The sequence below is a fragment of the Pyrgilauda ruficollis genome, unplaced genomic scaffold (assembly GCF_017590135.1).
Source record: "Pyrgilauda ruficollis isolate IOZ18807 unplaced genomic scaffold, ASM1759013v1 scaffold33, whole genome shotgun sequence".
In the NCBI taxonomy this organism is placed as follows: Eukaryota; Metazoa; Chordata; class Aves; order Passeriformes; family Passeridae; genus Pyrgilauda; species Pyrgilauda ruficollis.
Genome location: NW_024524711.1, coordinates 7,090,905 through 7,113,048, shown reverse-complemented (window position 1 = coordinate 7,113,048; position 22,144 = coordinate 7,090,905). Strand labels below are relative to the sequence as shown.

The following is a 22,144-nucleotide window of genomic DNA, read 5'->3' as shown; positions in this document are numbered from 1 at the left end:
TTTGGTACATACACATCTGTTTATCATTATTAATAATTTATAAATATTTGGAATAATATTTTTCTTTTTCTTTTGGTCTTGCTTTCCTGAAGTCTTTTTGACATGTTGCTGTCAGGGATAACTGGTCAATTCAGAAAGAATCTCTCTGCTAGACTGTAACTGAAGGAATGTCCGCTTAGATGCGTTATCTTCTCACAAAAGGATATTTTTGTGTGCACATATGGGTGTTTGGTGTTCTTTTAATAGAATAATCTTATTCATTGGCACGTTGCTGACTGACTGAAATTTTATTTGAATACCTTGACTCAGTCTTGGAAATGAAAACATTCACCTCCAGTGCTTAAAGTAATTAACGATAATTTAATAAAATTTAATAAGAAGTAAAAAGTATGTAATATTTAAGCTAATATTGAGGACACTTTTAGTGACGTTGTAGTATACAATCGTGCTTAGTAAGTACTTACTCCAAAATTTTATCCACTTTTTGCTGTATTTCAGTTTGGAATATGCAGCAATTTTTTTGTTCTTTTTTTTTTCTAATTAATTAAGTTACTTTAAAAATAGTCTCCTTAATAAATAAACAGTGTTAACAGTGTTAAAGGACTGAGTGGCCATAGAAATTGTCTCAGCTAAAAATGTTTTTCAAAAGGAATAACGAATAAAATCCCCACACTGAAATATTCTTCAGTAACTCTGCTAAAGTGTTACTGAAAAAGATTGTTGAGAAGCACTGACTTCAAAGCATCTTTTCAAAGAAATTTACCATGGCACCTCCGTCTAAGCTACTGATTCAAAATGAGTTTATTTCCTTGTATCCATTTTCAGATGACAAATTTGTTTTATTTGAGGGCCTGGGACTTAGTTGATCTAAATATATTTATCATGTAGTTGAATTTCATTAGGAATTGTTGTTTCCTTGCATCCACTGAGATAAAAAGTGTTTTAATGAACGCATGCTTTAAAAATAGGTGAATTTGCAGTTTTAGAGGCTTTGGAAAGCTGTGGCCTATACCCTTATCACCTTCCTTATTCCTGTGACACAAAGACACATTTTTAGGATACAAAGAAAATGTTTAAGTGAACTCAACAGTGTGAGAGCATCTGTCTAACTCTAATTACATGACATAATTTGAAGTTAAGTAGAATGTCTAATATTAAGAGCCACAATTTTTGTGGCTGCAGAATCTTGACAACTCAGAATTGCAATTTAGGCTTTTACTGAAACTCCATCTCACATGGTTACAGATGACTTACATTTTAACTCTTTTGATAGGTAATACTGACATGATCATGAGAGTTTTGCTGGATGCAGGATTCACAATTGAACTTGTCCAAAATTATTGGAGTAAATTGTCGCTGTAAGTATTCTTTTTATTTACTGTGATTTTTTTATGCATTTCAGAGTTTGAAAACAAAATCTTATACATCTGTGTGCATATACAGATATGCAGTTAATGTTACAGAGAATAGGTATTTATTCACAGTTATGCACTCTAATGGCAACCCTTGACATAGAAATTTGTGAGAATTTCAGTTTTCATTTTAAGTCTTATTTTTATTTACAGCGATGGAGTTGTTGCACAATTTGTTGTTACAGATGGTGGAATTACTAGAGTGTTCCCCAAAAGGTAAGAATTATTACAAAATAGTATAATATGGTATTTTGAAGCCTTAAGGGTGGACTGTTAAAGAGTGGCTTTATTGAATGGAAAACTACAGTCTCCTAGGGTCTACTTTGTACTGATAGCTATGAAATTAATGGAACGGCTTGTTTTTCTTTGATTTTACCTGTGTCATTGCTTGAAACTAATCTGTCCAATTATTTTCATGACAGGCCCTTGCAATCCAAGTTTCTAATCAGTGTAGAGTAGCAGCAAAAGCTATGCCTGTGTAGTAGCAGTGGGGCCATGCTAATTCCTAATTACTCCCAAGCATTCAGTTGTTTGGCAGGCTGCAAATATTGGAAAGTAGTAGGTGATATATATATTTTTAGACTAAAATGAGACCTAAAGGTCCAGAGACTTCAAGAGAGAAAAATCTATCATTATCAAAAAGGGAATGTGAAATTGGACATGCAATAAACTATACACACCCCCACGAGTGACTGGGAATAGTGAGGGCACCAGTACAGATCTACTGGTAAATGGCAAATTTATCTATTTTCTTAGGTGTTTCCCCAAATGTGAAAATGGCAATGAATTTTACTTCCCAAGTGAGTTTCTTTCCTATTTTGGGATTATTAATGATATTAAATATTTTAGGATTAAGCTCAAAGTATGGCATGTGCTGTAAGGGTTCCTTTAGATTTCATTGTAAGTAGTGTTGCAGCTGTATTTGTCACAACAAATCTAAAAGTGATGAGACTAAATTAGTGGTTTTCCAAGAATATTAATTTTTTTTTTCCCAAAGTTTGTTTGTTTGGGGTTGTTCTAATGATTACACCTGTCTTTTAACCAGTGAAAACTGGCAGTTCCTGAGGACTATAAGAATGAATCTCACGTTTTCCAACTGTGAAACACTGAAAGAAAACAACCTACAGCACAGATTTAATGAGATGCTAAAGTGACTTTTTTTGATCTGTATTTTTTTTTTTAAATTTAGGGCAGGAGAAGATTGGTTGGAAAATGCTGAAACTTATGAAGTCAGCTTCTATAAGAGGAGTTTAGATAATGACAACTATATTTTCACAGCTCCATACTACAACAGTAAGTCATCACAGTTTAGAAATGTCAGAGCTAGCTAGTTCAATATAAGTAGAAGTTTCCCATATCAGATGAACTCACTGACAAAATATGCAAGCATGACACTTCATAAGGACAGAAATCTTGGGATAATATCCATTATTAAGGAAAAGCCAGGAGGCACTAAACAAGGTCGTCATAATTTGTCAACTACTCTGGTGGCCCTGTGTGCTCAGAATTAACCTAAGTGAAAACATCCAGAGTACTGGTGTTCATTCAGTGTATTGAAACACTGCTTTACAGAGATACTTCAGCAGAATTATTTTAACAGAAAGTGAAATAAAATTGCACTCAGAGACAATTACACTACCTAAAGTCCTAACAGAGCTGAATTCTGTATACTGTCTCAGCACCCCCAGCACTGATTTAGGGGACCAGGCATAAGGGTCCGATGTCCATAACTCCATCCACTACTGCACCACTACTTAGTTTAAACTTTGCTTTTGAATTCTATTTACAATTGCACTTATTCACCAAAACCAGTTGGTCTGAGATATTGTGACATTTAAAACCTATACAAGCACAATAGCAAGTGCTCCTTATTGATGTGAGCAATATTAACCTTCTCAAGTTTGTCAAAAAACAGATGCTACCACAAAACTCTTACTCCTGTCTTAAACATATGGGATCCTTCACTACTGTTATTTCATAATTATTTATTTTTCTCAGTAAAATGTAAAGATGTTAATTAATAAAATTCCCCAAAGCCTTTGCTGCTCCTCAAACAGCTCCAGGGAATCTACTTTTAACTTGCCTTTTCATATTAAGCAGTGTTGAAAACAGTTTCAAGTCTGTCAGAGCAGAAATTGTACATTAGTGAGTGGTGTCAGTATGTCCTGCATTGAAAAATACACAGACCTCAGGATAAAATCTTTGGTTCTGATCCTGGTTTTAACAGAGCTGCTCACGTGTGTACAAGTATTCATGGCTCTGTTTGCAGTAGAAAAGGCTATAGTAACTTTATGAAGCATTAAAAAAGAACAAAGAGAAGAAAAGTAAGCACAAATATTTCTTAGTCATGCCAGTGTTAGTGACCTGAGCTATCATAGGAGAGAAATGTGTACTGTACCTGGGTCAGTGCTTTTGCACAAGGATTTTTTAAAATCATTCTGCTATTTGAATAATAAGATTTAAGTTTCAGAGGAAGAGGCCCTCATGTCACCCTAACTTCTTTTTCTGTTTTTTTGTTTTGTTTTTGTTTGTTTGTTTGTTTGTTTTTGTTTTGTTTTTTTGGTTTTTTTTTTTCTCTTCTATACTGTCAGAAAGTGGTGCCAATAGCTATGAATCAGGTATTATGGTAAGCAAGGCTGTGGAAATACAAGTTGATGGGAAACTTCTGAAGCCAGCAGGTAAGATAGAGTGGTACTGAAGCTCGAAATACTTCATTTATTTGGTTGTTGCTCAATAGTGAATTGGAAATTTAATTGAGATTTCAAAGGAACTTCACTCTATAATAACATTATTTTCTCTGAGACAGTTTTAATCTTGCTAGTGGAAATCTGTTTGCATTTGAGTAAGAGTTTTTAATTTATTAGTCTCATGAACGATGTTGATGATCGGAAAACTGAACAAAAATCGTATTTTATCCTTCTCCAGTTCAGTGATTTAGATGTCTTTATAATTTCTCCCCCTTTTTTAGAATTATACAGTTACCTTTTTTTTTCCCCTCATTTAACTAAAAAAAACTTTCATGTATTTCTTGTTAGTTGTTGGAATAAAAATTGATGCAACCAGCTGGATGGAAAATTTCACAAAAACCACAATCAAGAGCCTGGTAAGCAATTGACCAAGTCTTTTTTGAACTTTATTTGCATTTCTCAAAGCTTCAGATGCAAATAGGTTTACTGTCTCTTTGTGCCAGAGTCACACTGATGCATATTTGCCAAGTAGTTGTGGTATTTAAATCATCCAAATGCACAAAATAAATCTATGTTGAAATAGGCCGTATTTTGTGCATGTCTTGCTTTCATAATTATAAGACATGGATAGAGACAAAGAAAAATTACATATTCTAGCTAGTATTAAGACTATGCAGTAGCAGTGAATAAAACTGTAAAACAATTGGTTAATCTTTTTTAATTTAATATCCAGGATGGGTAAGCATTGAACAGTGAGGATTTGTATTGCAACCGACATCACAGTATTTTAGCAGAACTTAATGAAATATGTGCTTAACCATTTCATTCCATACATCTAAATGTGTAATACATCTGAGGTGTAAATGGGAAGGAGGAAAGGTTAAATGAAAAGAAAATATGGAATTGATAGTGAATTGTGGAAGGAAGGGCACAAAATGAAGAAAATAAAGAACATAAGCTTCTTACTGGGTGAGGCAATGTTGCTTGGTTGGTTTTATGTTCAGGGAATCAATAAGAGAGTCTGGCTGGTTTGGGTAGTGGAGCTGCAGTTCAGTGGGGAGGCAAATGCATTGCCTAAGTGTCAGAACAGTTAAGGACAAAAATGCATAAGTGAAAGATGGAAAGCAGAATATTTCAGAAAGAATCTTGATGACTCCTGCATCACCTGGTGGTTGTTTTGCTGAGGACATAATGCAAGGACACAGCTGTGTGTGTATGTGTACACATAGTGCAAGAACATGAAAAAACCTGTTAGGAATCAAAGCCATAAAAGCCAGCTGGATTGATGGACTTCCTTTACCACACAAGGTTCCCATGCTTTGAAGCTTTTCTTGGTCAAAGAAGATACTTTTGAAGGCTTTCTTTCCAAACTCCAAACACATGGGAACGCTCCTATTCTTTCTGGTTTACTTTATGTTCACATCACTGACATCCTGACAAGTACTCCAAACTATTTATGTATATTGAGCATACTGTTAAAGGGTATCAGATTATTTGAGAAGGGCAGTCAAGATTGTGCTATTGATAATTACAGAATACAGGTTGTTAAGAGAGGTATTTCTGATAAATGACACACACTCAAAATTAAGGTTTATATACAGATATTGAAAATAGAATCATTTTTTCTTGTCTTGAATGATTAATATAACTTCAAAATCAGTTCATTTTGTAACATTTTTATGAAGTTTACCATATTTCTGGGTTTTTTTTAGTGCAACAGTGAAATCTGTGGCTGTGAAAGAAATAGCATGGTAAGAAATTGTTCAGTTTATGAATATCTGCCAGAGTATTGAAATTCACTGTTCTCTAGATCTAAGACAGATTCTCTCATTATTATTTGAGTAGTAATTCCACAGAAAACAGAACTTATTTGTTTGTGTCTTGAGAAAGATGAAGGTTAGGAGGGGAAGGGGGGAAAGAGGGCATAAAATCAGGTGAAGTGGTTATGGTGATGGAGTTATAAGAACAAGTGTAAACAAAAATATACAGGAAAAGCAACAGAGAATGATTTCAAGAAAAATGTGATTAAAAATATAACAGTAATTTGCAAAACAAGAGACAAATTCTGAGGGAAAAAAAGAGTAACTCAGAAAACAAAGCCCATAATGTGCCTTTCCACAGCCATTGGTTCCCAGCACATTCAGGGTCAGGGGACCCCATAGCTCTGCTGGCACTCAGAAGAGCCCAGATCCAGGGACTGTCACCATATCAGGTTCTGCTATGTGCTTAAAAGCTTTTCTGTGCTCAGGTCTTCTGAGTTCTTTTGAGGAATGTGAAGATCATTAAATGCAAGAATTACAGCAGAAAGTGTACTGTGGGGAGTTATCTGTTTGACCTCACTGCTATCTCTCCAATCTCTGGCTGCAAGAATCTTTTACAAAGTGCAAAGCATATGGAATCATATCAGTGGGTTTCCCATTCCTGCACCTGACACCTGGAATAATCCCAATACAGTCCTTGACGAGTGAAAATAATCACACCTAGCAAGCTGGGAGCCTGCCCTTAAGATTTTTACCATTGATAGCTGCAAATGGAAAAGTACTTTTAATATGGCTGAAGCACATGAGAAGTTGTAGCCCCTTATTATGAACTGAGTTCCAGTTATAATCAGATTTAATAAGGATATAGCACTCTTGGAACTAACAAAGTATTGAGCAAATAAGAATTTGCAAAACAACTTTTATGAAATTAAGCCACAAATAAGCCTTTGATCTGTTCAAACTTTTATTATACTGATAATGCTAATTATTATAACTTAAAATTCGCCCTTGGCTATTGGTTTGTGATTTGAAGATACTCTGATGTCTTGGAAAAAAAAAAAAAGTAGCTTCTTACAGAGTGTTCTATTGACAAATCTTTCCTGTAAACATATTTCACTTTCTTACAATAGCATGTGGACTGTGTTATCCTTGATGATGGTGGATTTCTTTTGATGTCCAATCGAGATGAATATACACAACAGGTATGTATATTCTTTAAGAACAGAACATGAAAACCAATAGGAAGAAGTTTAAAGAGATAAAAGAAAAGAATTTAATTCTCAATTTACTCTAAAGATTTCTGAATCACAAAAATACTGCCGGATCAGAAATTCTAGGGGGTTTGTTAGTGTTTTTTACAGTTTTCTTTATAGATGAAGATGCCAAACTTGCTACCAAGTTTCATTTTTTGTGCTTTGCCATTAGGCTGGTAGGCTGCCAATGGACTTAAGAGGGTGAGGCCAAAAGTATATTATCCACACACCTTCTTTCTCATATTCTTCTTGCTCTTCCCCAGGCAGGGTCTTATTGGTGCTACATTTAACAGTTACTGTCTAAATGGGAAATTTAGATCTGTGCACTTTGTTATGAGAAAAATAATTAGAAGTGTTTTACCTTATCTCTCTGTATTGCCCCCCATCAGATTGGAAGATTCTTTGGTGAAATTGATCCTGGCCTGATGCGAAACCTGATTAACATGTCCCTGTATGCCTTTAACAAGTCTTACGACTATCAGTCAGTCTGTGATCCCGAAGAAGAACCAAAGCAAGGAGCTGGACTTCGTTCTGCTTATGTGGTCAGTAGTCCCATGTGCAGTGGCTGACAATCCACTGAAAGCCTGCACGTGTTTATACAAATAACATAACCTCTTGGTTTTTTATTTTCCCCAGCCTACAATAACAGATATTTTGCAGCTTGGATGGTGGGCTTCAGCAGCAGCCTGGTAAGTATGAGTGTGGAAATCTCTGTCCAAACTCTAATTATTCAGTGGGCTGAAACTTTATTTGACTTGGATTTTTTTCCTCCATAAAAGTTCTCTGGACCTTTCGTTTCTGTAGTTTCTCATAATGAAAATTCTTAGCTATTTCTCAAACATGACTGTTTTGTCAACAGTTCGACTAAAAACTGCTCTTGACAGGTTTTGTGATTGTGTGTTCTCACTACAAAATCAGCATCAGGAAACAGGGTTTGGATTAATGGTCTAGGTATGATGGGCAATTGTGAAGTCTAAATTATCGCATTTTGAATTATTGATCACTTGGTTTCCTATTTCAGAATATCATCCTTGCCTTTTTCTAGTAAGAAGCCCTAAGAACATCAGTGTTTGCTTTTCAGTAAATCATTTTACAAAACACATGAATCATAGAATCATTTGGGTTGGAAAGGGTCTTTAATGGTCATCCAGTCCAACTTTCCATGCAATGAGCAGGCCCATCTTCCACCAGATCAGGTTGCTCAGAGCCCCATCCCACCTGACCTTGAATGTTGCCAGGGATGAGACATCTCCACCTCTATATGCAACCTGTGCCAGTGTTTCACCATCCTCATTGTAAAAAATATCTTCCTTGTATCTAGTCTGAATCTTTCCTCTTCTTTTAATTTAAAACCATCGTCCCTCATCCTACTGGAACAGGTCCTGCTATAGTTTGTCTTCATCTCTTAAAAGCCCCCTTTAAATACTGAAAGGCCACAATAAGCTCTCCTGAGAGCCTTCTTTTATTCAGACTGAACCCCAGCTCTCTCAGCCTTTCCTTATAGCAAAAGTACTCCATTCCTCTGATCATTTGTGTGGCCTTCTGCAGTCACTTACAGGCCCATGTTTTTCTGTGCTGAGGACTGCAGAGCTGACACAGTGCTCAGGTGGGGTATTTTACCTTTTTCAGAGCCATGTTGATTGACACTCGTATCAGCTACTTCCCTCAGCACCTTCCTTATGGGGATAAGTAATTGGCATTGATGTGGTGCTTTTGCTGTGGTGTGAATTGTACCCTTGGAGACTGGTCGTTTTCTAAAGATTCGTTATATTTTTTTTTTCCTAATAATAATTACCAAACTGCAATAAATTGCCTCCTTTACTAAAATATGTAGCTGCTGAAAAACCCCATAGTAATTTTCTCACAGAAGCACTTTGAAGACAGTATGTTGTTTTTTATTGTTGGTTACATTTAGTGAAGAGGAAGAGAAATAATCTTGGTTTTCTTGGACAACAGCAAGATTCAAAAATTGGAGATGGGCAATAATCCAGAAGAGAAACTTGAGTTCTTTTACACAGAGAAACTTCAGTTTATCAGTGTTCAAATCAGACTCAGTGGTCTGGTCTCAATTTAGACCTGAGGTTTATTTTGTGTGATGTTTAACTTGAAAGCACAACATTAAAGTACTTTACTATGGCCATGTTTTTAATGGAATCTAGGTCAGAAGCAGGCAGAGAAGGCCATTAAGCAAGCAAAGTGAAAAGAGATGACCAAAAAATGGATTCAGTGAGGCACCTAGCAAAAGCAAGTACAGGGAAATAAGAGAAACCAGGTTATTAAAGAAAGCTATAATGTTTCAGGCAAAAAATGTGGAATAAAGGTGTGAGCTATCATTTTCAAAATTTATATGGCATACATCAGCATTTGCTTAAGAGAGTGCATGTCCTTTCTCCTTCATGTTCCTTTAAGTCAGGAGATTTTGGAGTTTTCCCAGGCTGCCTTTTTTGTTCAGTTCCCTGTAAATTCTGAGGTAAGCCATTACAAAGGATTATTATTTTCTGTCAGCAAATTGCATCACCATCGAATAGAATCAGGTTTCTTCTGAGCCATAACTGCTCTCTGCTGTCCCTCTGATGATTCAAAGCACGGAGTCGTGGATGTGAATCCAGAACTCCTTCAGGGAATGCCTCCTTGGGGAAGGTGATGGGCGTATTCAGCTTCTTTACACAGGAATCTCACTAGAAAAAGAGAAAAAAGCTTTCAGGTTGAAAGAAGTTACGCAGTCTCTTCTCTCTGCAGAACAAATATTAGAACAGAATAAGATGAGATTCGGTCATATTTGTGGGTAAAAGCAAGCCTAAAACTTGACAGCTGGAAAATACAGCTTAGGAAGGTTAAGGAGAAGCAGGGAGTCAGAGAATATACCTGTCGCACTTCCTGTTTTGACAGGCTGGTAGAGGAGAAAGGGTCTGTGTGTGTGGCAAGCTGGTACTAAATTACTTTAAATAAATAAAATTGGAAAAAATGCCATCATAAGTGAAGAAAAAAAATTAAATGGAGCTGTTTAAGCTTAAGTATTTTGGCAGCATATATAGGAAGAAAATGTAGTCCATGGCTCATGAGCGAGAACAGAGATGATTTTAAAAGTCAACTGTTACAGTAATGCTTTTTTAAAATATAGTATTCCAGTGTTGATCTCCTTCTCAGACATTTAATGAACCTTAATGAGTATAAAGTATCTAATTCAGGAGCGTGTTCCCTGGGTGTGTTAAAAAGGAGTTCCAGTTGGTTTAAGTTGTGGGAAACACCAACATGCCTCTTCTACCTCCAACAGATGTATAAAAGGGGGGCAGGGATGGTGTGATAATGTTTCCATTATGTGACTTGTGGGCGCATATTACAGCAAATCTGAACAGTAGAATAAAAGATTAGTGTGAAAGACTGTGAAAATGTGGGAAAAGAAAACCAGAGTCACACTGGAAGGTTTAAAGAAACACAGCTTTGATAACTGAAAAAGGCATGAAAAAATATTGTTAATAACTTATATTTGAGTAGTTTTTAAGTATCCATTAAAAGAAAAAAAAAAAGAAAAAGTGCCTTTGAACATAAATATATTTGTCTTTCTGTGTTCAGGTCTATCTTACAGCAGCTGTTTTTGAGCTTGACTTTTCCACGGTTCCTTGAAGCAGGTAAGTCAAAAGGATGCTAAAGAGTCATCCTTGAGTGAAGTGAAAGATAAGAATCTAGGCCAGGGGACATACTATGGTCTCCTCATTATGTCTGTGACTTAAAAATGTCATTTGTTTGTTTGTTTATTCATTTATTTATTTATTTTATATCAGCTGATATGGAAGATGATGATTTCGGTGCTGCCCTGCCTAAAACAAGCTGTATCACTGAGCAAACTCAATATTTCTTTGAAAACAATGATAAATCCTTTGGTGGGATTGTAGACTGTATAAACTGCTCCAGGTAAAATTTCTTCATTATAAGTAATAACTTTGGGATTTTATTTAGTTTGCAAAATATAGGGACACTATTATAAGAAGCAATAATATATTTTGGATAAACTTCACCAAACTTACATAAGCAGGACAAAGAATAGAGGCAGGCAAATTACATTCTCTTTTTGTATAGAATTAATTTTAATTTTAAAGAATTATAGAAATGCTTCAGTCAGTTTTTTGTTTTATAGTCTGTGCTCCATGAAAATTGTATTTTTATCTTTGTCCCAGTTTGTTTTCTTTTAATTCATTATGTCAACTTAAAAGCATTCTGCACTATCCCAAGTGATACGATCTTCTCTAATCTGGTTATATATCAGAATTTTTGACAGTCAAGAAAATTATGCAATTTATCTTCTAATTTATCTTCTAGTTGATAGTGTTCAGGATTTAACAGCTGTGAGTCTTATGAAGCAAACAAAGGTATTATATTTTTTTTTATTAAAAAATTACTCTCCAGACACCATAAGGAGGCTACTTGAAGATGATATTTAATAATATGTGAAAAAATTGTATACTTCAGAAACATAGCATCTTGGACCCAGATTTTCTTTTCATACAAGAACCTGTTGGGGTTTTTCATACATTTTGAGCTTCTGAAAGCATCTTAGAAATTAGAATTAATAGCCAGATTTCAAACAAAAAAAGATAATATTTCAAGCCAGGAGAGAAAGAAAGAGAGCTTTGGAGAATGGTGAAGACAGCCAAAACAGGCAGACATTTTTTAAACTTCTGTACTTCCTCCTCCATGATGCTAGTATGCATTGGGTTTATTTATAAACTGAAAAAGACCTTACTATCTTAAATACCTTTTGCAGAATTATATGGACATAAAAATACGACAAATACACATCCAATACATGACATGCATACTCCATGCTTCTCTCTCACCCTTCTTACAGACAGGTTTATGTTTTGGGGTTTTGTTTGTTTATATTTGTGGTTGGGGTTTTTTTTTTTTGTGTTAATTGATGCTGAACTGATGTTATTTCTCAGTACAGCTACTCTGCTAGCAGTACATTGCTAACTATTAACTCAATTAAAGTCATTTTGTGCTCTTTTCCATTTTTTCCACTAACAAGTCTAGTTGAAAAAGGATACGATGGAAATGTCAAAAAGATTACAAAATTTATTATAAATCTTTCTTACTGTTTGTTAATAAAAAAGATAAACAGTAGCAAGCAGACGAAATCTGTGAAGCTGGATTATTTTATTCCAACGCTGTGTGTCCGTCTCAAATACAATTTTCCTTACTTCATTTAAACATAGTTTTTTGTTGACTTTTTTCCAGACTTTATCATGCAGAGAAGATTTCAAACACCAATCTAGTGTTCATTATTAGTGACAGCCAACTGCTGTGCCGTTCCTGTGACCCAAAGCCACTGATGCAAGCAGAGAAGCCGGGTATCCTTTAAAAATCATGTTATTTAGTGTTGTGGATTGATTTTTGGCTATGGGATACTGGAATCTATTTGGGGAGAAATGGCCCACTTACCTATATTATTACTGTGGTTGCCACTGGAATACTTGAAGTAGCAGGTATTTGTGGGTGTTATCACAAATCATGTGAAGGAACAGTCATTGAGGTAGAGAGCAAAGCTGTTATTTGTGAGAATTTAGACAGAAATGGGCTCACAGCAATTTAATGAAGTTTTAAAAAAGCAAATACAAAATCTTGGGCCCAGGACAGAATGATTGCTCAGCTGGACAGGCTAGGGACAGAGTGACAGAAATATTTGCAGGAAAAAGCTGGAGGTTCATGGTGGGCATGAAGTTGACCATGACTTGGCACTGCGTCTTGCAGAGGAGTGGGCTGGTAACATCCCGGGCTATGACAGCAAGAGTGCAGTCAGCAGACTGGGAGAACTGATCCATCCCAACTCTTCAGCACTGGTGAGACTGCATCTGGAGTTCTGTGTGCTTCCCAGGACCACACTGGCATACAGGAGGGAGTCTAGTGTAGGGCCACCGAGGAGGTTGGCATCTGAGAGCACAAGCAAGGAAAGCCTGAGTGTCCTGGGTTTGTTCAACCTTTAGAAAAGACAAGGGTATGTCAGTCTAGAGAAATAACAAATAAAAAGGCCAGAATAAAATGTTGGGTCATGAAAAGTTGAGATGCTGCATGCTGGTTAGTTGATGAAGGCACTTTAGTGTGCCAGTGTCAAAGACGAGCTTGCTTCTTGTGGTAACTGCATCAGCCATCAAAGACTAGAGTTCATCCAGCTGCATAGAATTTCTTCAGAGCTGGCTGGAGACATAGGTGGCTTACGTGCTAGGCAGAGTTCTTGCGACACAAGCATTGAAGTTAAAAGCATATGTGAAAGACTGTTTTAATTTGCAACCACTTTCATGCCAATCTCTCTGTTTTAGGTTGCTCACTGCAGTAGATACCTGTAGGTGATGGTGATGGAAATACATAAAACCAATATACATATTCTAGGTCAGGAGAAATTCACCTCAGCCATTCTCTTCTATGTAGGCTTGAGGACAGCATGCCAGAAGTGGTAAATCAAACCATAATTTGGATTACTGTGACAGAACAAGGAAAACAATTAGTAATACCTCCGTCCACATCAGGAAGTTAGTTGAGACAGCCTCTCCCACTCCTGAAAGAAAAGCAGATGGTGATACAGATGACTGTGTTTCTTTGGCACAAGCAATGCATTCATTGCCACATTAATAAAACTGGAATTCCATCTACGCTTGGGCTGAAAAGGAAGTTACATTGGGGTGTCATCACAGAACTATGTAAACTTAGCCTAATATTCTAATTGGCTTCAGTCCATGACAGTTTGATGAACTGTTTCCACTGTCTGAATTTATGGATAGCACTCACTATAGAAAATGAAGCATGATGGATGGGAAAGGGCACTTGGATTTCCCTGTGGTGCCCAAAACTACTAGAAAGAAGTAAATTACCTAAAATGGCAGTCAGAACAGTTTGGGGGGGCTTATATTGACTAAAGGAACTATTTTATTTTTGTTCAACTATGCAGTACTAAGCTATTCAACTCTTTTCTGTAACTAAGGTACATAGTGAAATGCAGATGTAGCATAACATCACCCAAGCAGACAAAATGACCTTTGGGTGCTATTTAGATGATTATTATTGCACTTTGCTTCCTTTTGACTGGTACAGCTTTGCTTATGCAGCCTCTTGGAACATTTTTGTGTTTCAACTTCCCTTTCAGTTGAGCCACAGCTGAGAAAAGGGGAGATGAGTCTGATAACTTTCGAATGAAGGCAGATGTGGATCTGCAGAAATAAATTCCCCATCATCTTGCCTTCTCTTTGCTTTGGCCTCTCCACTTGTTGCACTGAAGCTGCTGGACTACTCCATGGTAGTGCATGAACAGGATGGCTTCAAGTGTAAATTAGAGCTACTAAGATAGGTTCTGGCACTCTATTCTTTTAATAGATTTAATATGTGTACTACCTGGAGTGGAATAAAAAAAAAAGCTTAGAATACTGAATGGTAATATAAGCAGGTTTCACCAGAAGGCAGTTTTTCCATATCCATGCCTTTCAAGTCTGCTGCAATGACTTGTGCCCCTCATTAGCCAGTGGCACATGTGAAGTACAGTGTGAAGAACACTTTAACACCAGCAATTAAAGATTTCAGAGATGTGAGCTAAAGCATATATTCAGTTAGCTAATTAATAGCATGTCACTGCTATTAGTTACCTTTCTCGCCTGCTGTTCTGCTGGTAGTATGGACAGTGTTTTCTCTGCCTTGTTGTCTGCCTTCATCACTGAAATGCTGATGGGATCTCAGTAGTTCTCCTGTCATTTTCTACAAAGCCTACAGTGGCACAATATTTTCTATGATATTTGGGGTAATATAAGTGTACCCATAATAGAATCAGTAGTTTTTACAGGTTTTCACTGCTATGTTCAACCTGTATATGACATTACTTTTCAAAAAAGGTTTCATTGTTTTTACTCTATGTCTTTGTTATAGCAGAGTAATTCAGTGGTAACATAAACTAATCAGCACCATTGAAAGTTTACTGGTTTATGAAATATTTTCTGGGATGCAATGGTAAAAAAAAAAAGCAATACAGAAAATGTTTTATGAAATATTTTCTGGGATATTTCTGCAATGGTAAAAAAAAAGCAATACGGAAAATGTTAAAATAACTCAGCTTTTATTTTATTTCTGTTTATGGTTCTGCAAATATTCTAAGAAGTTGTGCAGGATGATAATTTTCCTGATTATAGCAGTATAAAATAAAAGGTATTTAATTTTGATTTATCTAAATGTTTGGGTTGGGTTTCTTGAATTTAAACAAGGAACTGTGAATATTGATGTTTATTTCAGCACTATCTGAATTAGTGTAAATCTTCTCTCCTGCCATAAAAATAAAAACAGAATGTTGATCCTGCTCATGTATAATGCGTGAAAAACAGTGACACTCCTTAACCAGAGAAACAGATGAAGGGCCAAATCCATGTGAAATGGTCAAACAACCTAGATACAGAAAGGGTCCCGAAATCTGTTTTGATGAAGCCAAACAGGTAAAATTGAAGTTGTAAGACTTTAAGACTACCTTTAAAAACAATTGTAGAGCAGCTTTAGACAATCAGTGAAAACTGTTTAAATGTACCGTGGTGCCTGGTAACCTTTTTATCACCAAACATACTGTTCACTCTAGACCATAGCCACTTTATTTCAATTAACATAAACTTAACAGCTGCTTTCTTATCTGCCTGTCCTATAACCATTGCACTTTCACACATGATTCCCACTAAAAAATCATCCGTGAGCATAAAGCTGTTGGTCTCTGTATGGTGCTATGAAATTCAGTTCTTCAATGGCTTGCACAAGTACACAATAATCTTGGCTTAGAAGTAGTATTTTTATAATAATGTTTCCAAACATTATTTAAAGTTTTGTTAAATTATTAAAATTTTATATATGTTTTGGGATGTTTTTTCTAATTCTGCAAATTGTACTGCCTTTAGGTCATGTTCTCAGCAGGTTTAAAAGTGCATTGCTTTACTGAAATCACCGAAACTATGCTGGTTTGGTACTTCTGTGTTGAATGCATTAGTTTTGAAATAGAAAAATTATAACTGTGCCACATATCTAAACCATTTTTAATATTATTTCTATGTTACCTTTCAAAGATACAAAAGAGATTGTGCTGAATTCAAGTTGTTCAGAATAAATCTCAAGACAAATAGTACTGAACAAGGAAGTGCCTGGCATTAGATACAATAAGTAATTGAAAAAAATGCATTTTCAATGCCTCATGCAATTCCTCAGTTTCTGCAGTGGAAAGATTGTCCCAAACCAGTGCACTTAGTTGTCTATAACTGCTGTATACCAAAATTTGTTCTAGTATGTTCTCTGATTTTCTTGTAATGAGGCACAATTACTGAGATGTCAGTAGTACTCAAAAATTTAGAGAACTGGTATTCACAGCATTTTTCTAGTAACCGAATTTTATTTTAAAAAGGAAGTCTTCTTTCTGGCCGACAAATATTGAATAAAGTTGAAAACCCATCCAAAAGCCACCCAGCCATTGTAAATAGTCCCAATGATCCTGATATGATTGTGTGTGAAAGTACAACTCTTGCTCACTAGCTTGATGTGCTGATCAGTGTGTAAGTCATGTGCTTTGTAACAGTCGATTGTTTTGATTAAGTTTATTTGCAAAATTTGCTGTGAATCTCTTGCTCTTGGGTGGATGCTTTCACATTAACTCTGCTAACTGCCGGCAATCTGCATGATATCTCATCTTGTATGTCTTTTTTTCTGTGTTTTCTTTCCTTTCCTCTACTTGCTACTTTGCCCGTTATTAATAGGATCAGCCTATATGCACAACGAGTCGTGCCTCTGCCATGATGTCCGCTCCTATCTTCATTTTTCTGCAAGTTTTCATGTGGTGTGGATGGTCAGTTACTTTCTCTAATTTTTTGTTTTGTTCTTGGCTTAAAAAATTAGCAGACTTTTTTACTTACTGAACATGCAAAAGAAAACAGAATGAAGTGAGTCCCAAAAGCAACAATCTGGAGTAAATTACTGTTGCAATATTAAGGGAAATTAAATATGGAAAAAAAACCTGTCTGGAGCCTTATAAATCACAATTACTAAACACAAGGGCCTCTCCCATAGAACATGCAAAGACAAGGGAACCTGTTGGATTGATATGGTTGGCTCTGAGATTGCACATGTACCAGCTGAGTCCTCATCCTTCACTTCTAAGCATTTTTCCCTTGTCCTTGTTAAAATGAACAGAAAGTTTTTTTTCACAGATAAAGATACAAAGCAAATAGAAGAGACAGCCCCTTGTCCTTGTTAAAATGAACAGAAGAAGAAAGTTTTTTTTCACAGATAAAAATAAAGATACAAAGCAAATAGAAGAGACAGCATACCTGTGAAAGTAAAGCTTTAATTAGGGGTGGAAAGGATGAGTGTTACGTGTGAGTGTTGCTTTTGAGAAGAGTAAGGAGTTTCCAGTGCATTCAAATGAACACAACAGTTAATGATGGAAGATAATGGGGTGCATCACTTTGGTTAATCTAGGAATTCAGTAAAATAGTACTTCTTTACTTATTTTTTGGTGACCTAAACACATAAATTGCCTGATTACAGCAGAAGGTGAGTTTTTGCTTCTAATTAACTATGTAAATTCCTGTATATTGACCAAGTGCAGACTCTGGGGTTTCCAACTAAAGCCTTGGCAATTAGGCTGTGTTTCATTTGATGGTGTGGGACTGCATCATGAGTTACTGTGCAAGTGACCTGTCTGCAAGAGAACTGCTGTGCTAGAGAGCAAAAAACGTGTGTCTGAAGGGGGTTCTGATCAACATTGTTCTGAAAACCACTAGAGGGAGATACTCACATATCTATCAAAGTAAAGCAAAGTGAGGCAGAACCGAAAGCTTACAGGGCATTTTTCAGAGTTAGTGTAATGAAATATTCAAAATTAATGAAATATTGAAATCAACTGAAATTTAGAACAGTCATTTTCACTGTAATTTATATTTTTGTCTATACTTAAGGAAAGTTTAAATTAATATATTTTGAACATAAATAAAAAAACCTTTAAATTCTGTTTAACAGTTTAGTTTTTGAGTAATTTTGAAGTTTCTTATTCTGTATTTAAATGATGTAGTTTCTTGCAAACCTAGGAATTTGCACAGCCATGACAAGAGTTTGTAGGGAAAGGTGAAAGACCTTTCTTTAAGCCAGTAGTATTTCACATTAAAATCTAGATTAGCATCTCATGTTCTTGCTCATGCAATTTGCTCTGCACATAGCTTTCTTTAATTAAAAAAACCTACTGTCCAGTGTGCATAAAGCAGCAGAGACTCACCTTGAACTGAATTCTTTATGCCCAAAATGTGCTTTCTACTTAAGGTGGGAAATACCCAGAATATAATTTTAGCTGATAAGCTTTTGGCAGCAGAAAGTTATAAAGGTAATTTTGTTCATCCATCTTGTTTTTAATAACTTTGTGCTTTTGGAAATGGGTTCTCTCTGGACATTAATCTGTGTAGTTATATTAAAATCACTGAAGCCAACACAGATACAATCCAGCTGATCAGGTTCACTAACCTGACAGGTTTTTTTTTTACTTTTCATCAAGGATAACAAAATAGTCATTATCACTGCCTCAAATTACTTGCTCTTTGTACATGCACAATGGTTTTGTTTGCCATGCCTGAGAGTAAGGAAAATAAATGTACAAGTTTTTAGCCCCCACTGAGAATGTCTTACTTCCATCAGCCTCCAGGTACGTCAGTGGGAGCTTTGAGGGTGATTAGTGGTCCTGGCAACTGGATACGTCCCAATGGAATTGCTTGTGTCCCCAGTCTGTGCATGGGGAGCTGTACCCCTTTGACAGCTTTGTCTGGTAGTCCAGACAAAGGAGGGTAACCCAAAATTTGTGAATGACCATTCATTGAAACTGGAAATTATTCTTGAGTAGAAGAAAGGTGTTCACAATGTAATATGAAACATTTAAGATACATATTATAAAAGGTACAACTGAGGTAATCCATTGGTATGAAAGGCCACATCAGAAGCTCTTTGGGCAGATGTTGTTTTTACCCTTTTGTAAGTCAGAGTAGCACAGTGAGTGCTGATGAATTATTATCATTTAAAAACAAAGTTTTGATACATTAAATAGTTATACTGCCCTTCTAGAGGAGTAACAAGTGTGTTTATAGCCTTAGTGTATATGTGTATATATGTATTTATAATTCCAAGTGTATTTTTAAAACTTTGGACTGGCAGTGTCTTCAAGGAAATGCTGATATGTAGCAATGAGATTGTTGTTTTGATACTTAAAAATGAAGGTAGGGTTTTATAAAAGCATTCATTTCCATTCTGAAAGTGCTAAATAATTTTCATAGCATGTGATGCTGTAGAACAGCCTTACCTAGAGTTGTCCTAGTAAGGCATGACATGGAGAAGATGACATTTGGATTTGACACTTCTCTACCTCAAGCATTCAAGAAAATTTGATGTAATGAATGCAAGAAATTTCTCATACACTTCTGGTGAAATGAAAGCAGCCTACAACAATTCTTTCCAATTTCTTTTACAAGTCTCTCTTTCTTCAAAGAGAATTTATACACAGACATAATTTTGAAGACAACAAAGAGAGGACATCCCCAGCTGATTTGTTATTCAGGATTTGTGTGATTAATGTCATGGGCTGGAAAATTTCAGTGAAACTGCTTAAAAATAGTTCAGTGTCTAATTGCACTAGAAGAGGTAAAGATAAGATAATGTAAAGAGAAGATAAAACAATGCTGTATATCTTTGTTATAAGATATTTTAGAAGAAATCTCAAAAATAACATTAACATGAAACAGCTGAAAAGTTTTCTTAAAGCTCAAGAAAAGGGGAAGTGTTTGTAAAAAAGACATTTTTAAGACCATTCAAAACTGACATTCTTCTCAGTCTGGTTTTAAATTGGGGATGGAATCCCACTTATTTCAATGGGGCTGTTGATTGTTTTAATTTATGTAAATAAATGCAATCAGATTTTCCCCTCTTTTTTTCTTATTTTATATTTTCACATTTCCTGTAGTTTTGACAACAGTTAGAGCACAGAAGAAAATTACAGTGTGAAATTATGTGGGGAAAAAAATTAATTTAGATAGGATTTACTGTACCTTCTTTGCCAGTACTATTTTTGTTTTAGCTTCGGACACAGAAGAATTAACTGATTCCAGAGACAATATTTAGAAATTGTTCTTGGCAGGACTGCTGGTTTACCACTGCAAATTGGTCTACAAACCTCAAAAATTTGATGTGGCTTTGATCAATATGAGGTTAAAATCTCACTAAGCTTGAAATATGTGTGTAAACGTTGTATACGTTTGTGTAGGGCAGTTTAATGCTGTCGTTCATAATAAGATGATGCGTGTCCTGCATGAGGCTTCCAAGATATTCTCTACTATTGTGAATTGTGAATCCTTTAAAAACTTCTCTGTGTAGTCTTAGGGAGAGGGAAAAAGATACTAAAATACTTCATTTCAACCCAACAGGAATATTACATTGTATGACTGATGAATGTAAGAGCGGTTGAGAAATTGTGGTGTGGTTAAAAAAATCTCATAGAGCAAATAGAAATGGACAACAGAATGGAGGGTGTTTTCAAAAAGTTATGGTGGTACGATTAATTTATCAACATAATTTGCAATATTTGGTCTAATGCAAGATGATGTAAGCTGAGTCTGTATAACTATATGTGGAGGCCTACTTGCTTTCTATTTATACTGAATGCCATTTTTACTATAAAGGTATTTTCTCTTCATGTTATGCACAATTTTGTTTAAGACCTTCAGTTTACTACTTATACTCTCCAGACATCTCCTGTCTGTTGGAAATTTAAAATCTCCTGCTTTGCTTTCAACTCTTTCTTCAAAGATGACTCTTCTAAGTAATTTCAGTGATAAGAATAATGAATACCAAGAGGTAACACTGTGTACCATTCACTGAATTCATGTGAGAGGAAACCTTTACTGATAATTCTGTTTTTAATGGTAGTCACTGTGTGGAAGAAGCAACAGGGTTATTTTTAAGTGCTTTAAATAGAAATAAAGCCGCATGAGAAGACACAATGCAGATGCAAATAGTGACAGAGCCAAACTAAATAAACCAGAATGTTCAGTGCATCTTGAAATCTTAGCATCCTAGTCCAAAACTTGTGCAGCAGAATTCGCTTAGGACTTCTTGTTGACCAGAAACCTTAGGAATTTTGAACTTGTAGAGTGTAATCAACCAAAAAGAAGCAAAACTAAAAACTAAACCAAACCAATTACAACAAAACAAACAAACAAAAAAAAAGCCTAAGCCAAAACTATACAACTAAATTATAAAGCTAACACATGACAGAGATATGTCTGGAAAAAGCTACTGTTAATACAGAATGGCAGCCAACATGAGGTATTTGCTTTAGGACAAAATGAATTTTTACTTCTTTCTAAGGAAATTGAATGCTGATTTTTGGGGTTTTTTGAGCTTGGGATTGTTGGGGTTTTTTGCATCCAAGTTTCTAATGGAGACTCTTGGTGGATGCTATAATTCCTGATAATGTACTGAGTCTGCTTTATCTGATTTTCCATATTTTTCCCAAACTGTTTTGGAAACCTACCAGCTTTAAAGAATGTATTGTGTGCAGAATAAATAGCATTAAAATTCTCACCCACTAAAGCTGGTATAAAGAACTCATTCAAGGCCCTGTAATTTCCAAATTCTGTCTTTACACCTCTGTTACAAAGGAGTTGCCCTAACATCATATTTGACTTTGTGCATTTAATTTAGTCAAAAATTCCTATTATCATTTCAATGTATTCTGCAAGGAGGTTACTAAAAAACACTTTATCCCCCTTCCCATCCCTCATTTCCTGTTTATATCTGATCTACCATTTTTTTGTACTTTCTTCTTGCCCATTTGAGTAGACTTGATGTCCTGCACTGCTGTTCTTACAAAGCTGGGAACTTTTGCTTAAGGAAAGCAAAATTTGTTTAAGGAAATTTGCTAATAAATTAAAGGTTGCTTAATGACTCTTTCTTATTTGTCCTGATTGTACATTTTATAGACACACAGACACAGCCACACA

The 22,144-nt window shown here is 35.6% G+C and overlaps 1 protein-coding gene across 3 annotated transcripts in view; it reads left to right on the top strand.

Annotated features, from left to right (window-relative positions):
* Positions 1–22,144, top strand: part of CACNA2D1 (calcium voltage-gated channel auxiliary subunit alpha2delta 1) — a 359,280-nt gene that overhangs the window by 331,306 nt on the left and 5,830 nt on the right. For 2 of the 3 annotated variants that reach the window (XM_041474556.1, XM_041474555.1), the window contains 13 exons: positions 1,274–1,358; positions 1,566–1,628; positions 2,602–2,705; positions 4,004–4,090; positions 4,448–4,515; positions 5,812–5,850; positions 6,990–7,061; positions 7,502–7,654; positions 7,749–7,801; positions 10,686–10,741; positions 10,895–11,024; positions 12,348–12,460; positions 15,492–15,574. In XM_041474556.1, the coding sequence (XP_041330490.1) occupies positions 1,274–1,358; positions 1,566–1,628; positions 2,602–2,705; positions 4,004–4,090; positions 4,448–4,515; positions 5,812–5,850; positions 6,990–7,061; positions 7,502–7,654; positions 7,749–7,801; positions 10,686–10,741; positions 10,895–11,024; positions 12,348–12,460; positions 15,492–15,574 (1,106 nt within the window). Of the gene's footprint in view, positions 1–1,273; positions 1,359–1,565; positions 1,629–2,601; positions 2,706–4,003; positions 4,091–4,447; positions 4,516–5,811; positions 5,851–6,989; positions 7,062–7,501; positions 7,655–7,748; positions 7,802–10,685; positions 10,742–10,894; positions 11,025–12,347; positions 12,461–15,491; positions 15,575–16,867; positions 16,957–22,144 lie in introns of all 3 variants that reach the window. The other variant, XM_041474558.1, reaches the window with a different exon arrangement.